General features: G+C 34.0%; 1 protein-coding gene across 1 annotated transcript in view; it reads right to left on the bottom strand.

The window, feature by feature from the left end:
- The window catches only part of LAMA2 (laminin subunit alpha 2), a gene marked incomplete at its 5' end in the record, with an annotated part of 435,223 nt that overhangs the window by 302,984 nt on the left and 123,943 nt on the right, over nt 1-8,296 (bottom strand). Inside the window, one exon of the mRNA XM_019630849.1 lies at nt 7,600-7,773. Within this exon, the coding sequence (XP_019486394.1) occupies nt 7,600-7,773 (174 nt within the window). The remainder of the gene's footprint in view (nt 1-7,599; nt 7,774-8,296) is intronic.

The following is an 8,296-nucleotide window of genomic DNA, read 5'->3' as shown; positions in this document are numbered from 1 at the left end:
CCTTTTGTTCTTCAGTCTAGTTGTGGAGGACGTTGCTTCACTGGCCCATGTTGGTATTATCATTGTGCTCTTCTCAGGTGAGGCAGATCGGTCGCTGGCCTCTGGATGGCCGCTCACTGCGGCTCACGGCAGCTCACACCGGCTGCCAGCCACTCACGCTGGCTGCTGGCTACACACGGTAGCCCATGGCAACCCACTGCCACAGGGGCTGCAGCCTACGCTGTCGCCGGCGACTCATAGCAGCCCAGCTCCAGGTTGAGCTGTTGTTCAGCATCTTACCTGTAGAGGGCAGTGTTACTGGCCCTCATATGTGGGATCCGAACCAGGGTCCTGCTGCTCAGAGCTGGCATCCCAAGCCCACTCTTAAATATCGCGCCACTCGGCCGCCCGCTTTCTTTATTTTTAAGACAAGGAGTAGAGGTGCAAAAGGAAGGCTTTTTTAATGCACTTGTTATGGCATACTCTTCTTTTTTACAATTTCAAAGAATAAGTGATACAAAAAAGGTACCTGAAATCCCATGTTAAGTTTTGTTATTCTGTCAATAAGCCTAGAACTAAAGAGATGACTAGCCTGAAGTTCTCTGTTAGGTGGTAATCAGTGGAAAAAACATTATTATTTACCTGCTTTGATACTTTTAGTTCATTTTTATAGGAATAAATTTCTACCTGGTATCATATTTCTTTAACTGAAGTACCTGTCTACATTTCTTCTACTGTAGATGTGTTAATGAAAAAAATATGTCTGCTTTTATTTCTCTAAAAAATACTCTGTTTTGCTTTCATTTTTCAAAGATATTTTGGCTTGGTGAAGAATTCTAGATTGATAGTTTTTGTTTGTTTGTTTGTTGTTATTTCCTTTCCCCCCAACGCTTTAAAACATCTCTGTACTGTCTGGCTTGTATTGTATCTGACAAGAACCTTCTATCTTTCTTATCTTTGTTTTTCTGTACATGCTGCATCTTTTTTTGTCTGGCTGCATTTAGGATTTTTCTCTTTATCATTACCGCTTCTTCCTTCTTTCCTTCCTTCCTTTTCTTTTCTTTTCTTTTTTAAATAATTTGATTCTGACGTACCTTGGCATGATTTTTTGCATCACTTTGGCATCTGTTTTTATTGATTTATTTGTCTCCTGGTTATGGTTCTTATGCCCCTGTTTGTTTATAGGCCTGGTAATTTTTGATCTGATGCCCAACATGATGTATTTTACATTGCTGGGTGCTGGATTTTGTTGTAATTAATTACAATTGAACTTTGCTCAGACATGCAGCTAATTTACTTAGAATAAGTTGGTTTCTTTTAAGGCTTGCTTTTAAAATTTGTCTGGGTGAATCTAGAGCAGCCTGTAGTTAGGGGCTAATTTAGCAACTCTATCAAGACAATACTTGCTGAGCACTTTACCTGATATCCTTTCCGTTATAAAGATTTTACACTTTATAATGGTGGGAAAATGAACTGTTACCAGCTCTGTGTTAGCTCCAGGAATTGTTTCTCTTACTACTTTTTAGTAGTTTTACCAGCCTTAAGTCCTTTTCTCCAATCCAATTCAACAGTCAGTCAGGCTGGAGGTTTCCTTTACACCTTTACAGATTTCAATATCTCTCTCTCTCTTTCTCTCTCTCACTCTCTCTCCATCTCTCTCTTATTTAGTGTTATTTCACACAGATTCTAGCTTCCTTGCCTCCCTGAGCTCCAATCTTTGTCTTTCAGACCATGCTGTTTGGGTTTTCCTCCAATGCACTTTACCTCGGGAACTGCACCCAGGCAAAAATCTGGGGCAACTGTAGCCTCACCTCATTTGTTTATCTTTCTTCAGGTATCACAGTCCTACACTATCTGTTGTCCAGTGTGTAAATCCTGTTGTTTCACATGTTTTTCCTCAAGCTTTCTTGTTATTTAAGACAGGCAGGTAAATCTGAACCCCATTATTGAATCACAGCCAGAAGCAAAAATTCCAATACTGTGTTTGAAAAGCTTTTTTTAGTATGACTTTTGAAATTGTAGTCTTTGTTTCAACTAGGATTTTATTTTTAATATATAATGTAAAGTAGGGATGCAGAAAGTATTTTTTTCTCTTTGAATAATCAGTGATACCACAACCTTTTGTTATATAGTCTATCTGATTGTCATTGATCTGCAATATCCACCTTATTAAAAGTCAAGTATTCATAAATATATATGTGTTTGTGTGTGTGTATATATATATATATATATATACACACATATATATGATCTATCTGAGCTATTTTATCAGTTTCATTGATATTTTTATCTATTTCCAAACCAATAGTGCTTTGACTTAATCATTATATATTTTTAAAAAATAAGTCCTAAGTTTTCATACCAGCTAAGTTTTCATTAAAACCCCATCTCTGGCTTTCTTTTAGGAATTCCTTTGATTTTTCTTAGCCCGTTGCTTTTCCATATAGATTTAATCTTTGGTACTTTTAATATTTATTGCTGTTATAAAAGACTTCTTCTTAAAGTGTCTTTTAACTGATTTTTAACAATTGACTTTTATATATTAATTTGTATACAGTTCTCTTCTTGATTCACTTATTAATAATTTATCTTTTGAGTTCACAAAGCAGATAACCACATCATTTACAAATTACAGTTTTACTTCTTCCTTTCCAATCTCTATATCATTTATTTATTTTTTTATCTTACTGCACTATCTAGGTCTTTTAGTTCAATATTAAATAAAAGTAGTCAGTAAAAATTGTCTCATGGTTGTGATCTTAAAAAACTCTTTAAACACTTTATATTAAATCAAATATTTGCTATTTATTTTTGTGTAGATACATTTCATCAGTTAAAGAATTGTCTTTCAACCCAGGTTTGCAAATTTTTTTAAACATCATGAATCATTATTTAATTTTACCTATATCTTTTTCTCTGTAATTATTGATATACTTGTTTTTTATTTGTTGTCTCTTTCTTCTAATTAGTCAATATGGACAATTACTTAAACTGATTTTCAGATAATAAACCATCCTTGAGCTCCTATAAGAAAAGCATCTTGGCCAATTACGTTTTACCATTTTTATACACTGTGGGTTCAGATTGTTAATTCTATTTTTAGAATGTTTGCATCTATTTTCATGAGGGAGTTTGGAGGGTTGAATATTTTATGACATGTTTTGTGCAGAATCTGTATAACTATTATCTTCCTTGATCTGACCAGTAAACGCCTACCAATGCGGCCCTAAATTATGTTAGTTTTGTTGACAATGGCATCACAAAGCCAACTCAGAGTGAAAGTACTATTAAGTAAACTCCTTAATTTTTCCTATCAAATTGTTCTTAAACTGAATGTTCCCATTTAGTACTCAGTCGATCAATTGTAAAACTGATTTTTATCCCTATTATACTTCATTATAAGACATTATAAACAGAAGAATGCATCTGAATATTAAAATGCTCTTATATAAATTTTATTAGGCAAAATATCAATATAATATTGTTAGAAGGATAGGTAAGATCGGGAGATTTTTATGTGTGACCTTGAGTCCTCATAGGTGGGCTAACTTTGCATAGTAGATGTTACCATAACTATGAACAATAAATGATTTCTTGGTGTTTTGTTAATAAATACATTTTCTAATTTACCCCTAACAACACATTTGATTTATTTTAGGCAACAGAGTGTTTTCTTGGTACTACTCCATTACCAAATCATTCTTGATGAGATCTGATTTGTGGAATAACAATTCAATCACAGTTAATTTATCCTATTTACTTTTAGGACCATGCTATTCTCTCCACTTGTAGAGAACCTCTTCTTAATTAATCCAATTAACCAAGACTTAAATTGTAAGAAGTTAAAGATGGGGAGAGAGTTTGACCTTTACTTTTGAATAATTTTGAGGAATGTGGAGCAAAGAAGTCACAAATACAAATTATATTGCTAAAATGAGAGTGGATCATGCTTGTAGTGAGTTTTCATTGTTTAAACCAAGATTGAAATCAAATTCTAACTTTCACATAAATCCCAATATAAGAGTCACTCCTGAGTAAACTCCAACAATTTTTTGTTATTGCTAAGTGTGTAGCATTAATCACAAAATATTTTTTAAGCTCCTTTTATGTGACAAGAACTATCCTGTTCTGTAAAGCTCAAATATCAGTCTTCTTCAAATCCACAGCTTTAATTTGGGGTTTGGAGAAATAGAATGGAAAGTCAAGCAAGCACAACAAAGAAGTTCCAAAGATTACTTTTAGAAGCCAGATGCTATTTTGTCAGCAAACGCATAATGTGCATCTTAAGCTAGGCTATAGGTAGACTTGGCAACTACATGAAACAATTTAAAAGCTTTTTAAAACTAGAAACAGAAAAAAAATAGCATAATGTTGTAGAAAATAAACATTGTTTTGTAAAGAAAAATCACATAAGATTAATTTAATAATGCTCAGAGACAGAATTTCAAGCCTTAATGGTAATGAGGGAACAGCAGACAGTCCAAGCTCAATTCTCTGGGAACTTTACAGACGCAAAGAGAATTGCTTTTGGAAGCTGGACTATTTCAGACCACTAGGGTAACCTTAAGTAAATGACTATTTCAATGTTCCAATAGAACTTAGTTTACTAAAGCAGTAAATTATTCCAACTCTGAAATACCCAAACTGTTTCTAAATAGCTGTATCCTGTAGCAAAACAGCAGGACTCTGTTCTCAAGCGCTTTCCATTCCTGCCTAGTTCCATGCTTAAACAAATGCTCTAAAACCAAGCATTAACATTCGCCAAACATTTTGAAAATGAAATGATGCCTAGTATAGCCCTATGGGTGCCTGACTTCATTCTCCTTGACTGTCTCGAATGAGGGGAGAAAATTAACACTGTTTGTACCAGTTGTCCTAAATATTCACTCACACATGTGAAAAAAAAAATTCAAGATTGCTATTGAAGAATTAACTCATAGTTGAGATTATGGAAAGTCTTTAAATGGGCAGTATAAAAATGTGTTAGGTTTTTCTAGGTCTCATCTACGTAAATACTTATATTCACTGGTGTATTTCTCATTACTCCAAAGAGGACTGCAGTCAATAAAAATGTTTCTTAGGATAAAAAGTATTCCTTTGCTAAATGGCTTATTGTCCTGGAGTTTTATTGCGATCAGGTGGACCTCTATGCTAGCAAACTGTATCCCATGTAAGAGCAGTTTTATTATTTTGGGTTAGGTTCCTAAAAAAAAACGAATAACCTCTGACATCTCCATTATAATAAATATGCACAACAAATCACGTCGCCTTTTTGTTGTAAATAGCCTCATAACCAAGTGACTGACGGAAAATGTTTGAAAATTGGCTATACAAACATTTAGAAAATGCTAATAGCATCTCATAAATATTTTTTTGACTTAGGAATATTTTTTTAAAAAGCAGAGGAGGAATTATGTACCTGCAGCCTCCTGGTCTTGGACGTAAATGAAATTCAATATCTAATCAGATACACTAGTTTTTTGATATACTATTTCTGTCAGAGCCTGGGAAGGGCTCCGATTGAAACGGCAATTACTGGTAAAGAATTCAGCCTCAACTATTTAGAAAAGTAGCTTTATTGAATTTACAAACAAAGCCCTACAATTTTCCATTTCCTTAGCAAGATATTAAATCAACCAAGCTAAGCATGTCATCATGACTATAATTTACGTGATGTGACATGACAGCTAAGATGTACTGTGGTAATTTGTGAGAGCTTGCAGTATTATTGGTAGTATCAAAAATTTATATGGTTCAGTTATTAAGGCAAATTGTTTCATTCATACTGAGCTATCTGACAGTAAACCACCGAGGGCTTCCACATTACATTAAAAAATGTCTTCCATATTCAAACAATTTGCACACCCTGTTACCATTATTTTGTTCATTGAATGGAAATTGAAGCACAGGCAAGCACAGTTTTTTGATGTGAAAATGATCTGTAGGGGAATATGAAGTGCTTCATTGTGGATAGTTATAAGAAACAATTCAGCCAGGAGAAGGGAAGTTATCTTTGGGAACCAACAGCTACAAACAGGATGTCCAAATTCTTTGCTCTGATGCTATTCAATATCACATTTGCTTGCTTTTCTTCTGTCAGTTTGATTTTCAGCCAACAGAAAGAAAACGTACAACCAGAAAAGAAATGATAGAAAATATGGTAAAGAACATTCTATTGTAAGTGATCCTTAAATAAATTTCAGTATAGTAAGACAAATAAGACCTCTGAAATGCATCCAATTTTGACCCATGGCTTTTCTCTGAACTCCTCAAAGCAGAAAAAAAAAATAATTGAGTTTATTTAGTTTTTGATAACGTTCAGCTATAGACATTCAAGTCTTCGGTGTTATTTTATTCTTATTGGGGACACAGGAGTTTCTAAATAGAACTGGATAGAATAACTTCCTGTCATTGTAATGGGCCTTGCAAATAAAACTTTAATTAGGTTTTTATTACAGCTGTAGAACTTTATGCAACATACACTGTCTCTTTTAAAACACATATTCATTGAAATGTATTTTATTCATTTACACATTTTTCATAATCACATTTGAAACCTGTTATAAATAAGAAACTGGCAATGGGTTAAAATTTCTTCAATCTGCTAAAACCACCAGTCTTCCATTCACCAAGTAAGACATGAACTACTAAGTTTTTTTACCTGAATACTCACATGCCGTGGTGAAAGGACCACTAACTATAAATACATTTTTACTTATTTAACCAGTAAAGATTTCTTCAAAAGCAACACTATATTCTTATAGACGAAAACTAGGCTTAAATAGCATCAATTTGCTAAAGGATTTTTCTTTGTGTGATTAGGTAATTTAACCAGCAACTGATAAGCATTAATTTTTACAGAACAAGAAAGAATTAACATTTAAAATTACCAAATTTTGGTCCTACAAATTATTAGGTGGAATAAAACAAAATAAAAGTCAAGGCACCACAGAGACAATTTACAACAGAAGATTAAAAGGCGCTTGTACCTCGGAGGATCTATGTTTGCTTATCTGTGTGTTTTTCTATATGTGCGAGTGGGCTTTAAAACAAACATGTGCTTTCAATCTGGCACTTCTTTTAAGGTAGTTCTCGTTCTGAACTCCAGGAAATATGTTGTTTATGTAAGCTTCACGGCAAGCATTAAATTAGTTATGTAATAAATTTCATTTCCAATTAACATTCATACAAGATAGAAAAGAAGTTGAATAGCAACTTCGAAATGAACTAGAAACAGATGAGCGAAATTGTAGGAAGTATCCCACCACAGAAAGACAACTGTAGAAGAACAGCTGTTTTAAGTAAACACAACAGTGTTTCTTCCAATATCTATCATTTGTTGTGTGAAAATATTTTAGAGACTTCATTAATTTATTCGTTCATTCAAAAAGTTTACGTAGAACATCAGCAATGTAAAGTTGTGCACCAGGGACACCATGGCCCAGGGGACATGGGAAAAATGTCCAACTCAATCTGATTTTATTGGTCCTGGCAATTCGGCACAGCGTACGCGTATATTTGATATGCTTATCATTCCTTAAACAAATACTAAATAAAACCCCTTATCTTTATGGATCTGCTAAAGCAAAGTAGCAAGAAGCAAACGCCATATGGACTTACTTTGTTTCCCAGATACGGGGCTGGGGCGCTCCAGTAATAGTCCTGTGGCAGGGCTCCGCGGGCCTCCACGCTACTGATGCTGATCTGCTGAGGTGGATGGAAGCTGTCCTGCTGGGGAGCCACTCGAATGTGGCCGGAGATGTCAGTCAGATACCAGCCACTCATGTCTAATATCTTAAAGAAAACACACACTCATCGTTACTTAGGGGGAAAAAAAAAAATCTGTCCACTTCTTGTCTCTTTCATATTCCTGTCGTGTCCTTTTTTTTTTTTTACATTAACAAAAACTATACAAGTTTACAAAAATATGAGTGTTGTGAATATCACTAAACTTATCATATGTACTCATTACAGATGCCTATTTATTTTTTCTTGATGGTCCTAGGAGTTTTGGTGGTATGTGCTACATAATAATGTTTTTATTCATCCAATGTTTTTTTTTTAAATTATGATTCCAAGTGCCTCTTTCTTAAAAATAGAAATTCACTCAAAATTATACAATGGTTATGATGCTATAGTAATTATCAATTAGTTGGACTTTAAATTTCATATTTTCAATCCACTAGTAATTTTCTATTGTTTATAGAAACAATTATAAAAGGGGTTACATATGCATTTGTGAATCAGAGGAAAAATAAAAATAAAATATGAAAGTGCCTAAAAAGTGGCTTTTCATTCAGTGTCTCCTCCCTTCCCA

This window comes from Hipposideros armiger, unplaced genomic scaffold (assembly GCF_001890085.2).
Source record: "Hipposideros armiger isolate ML-2016 unplaced genomic scaffold, ASM189008v1 scaffold_957, whole genome shotgun sequence".
NCBI lineage: Eukaryota > Metazoa > Chordata > Mammalia > Chiroptera > Hipposideridae > Hipposideros > Hipposideros armiger.
This window is presented reverse-complemented; position numbering and strand designations above follow the sequence as displayed.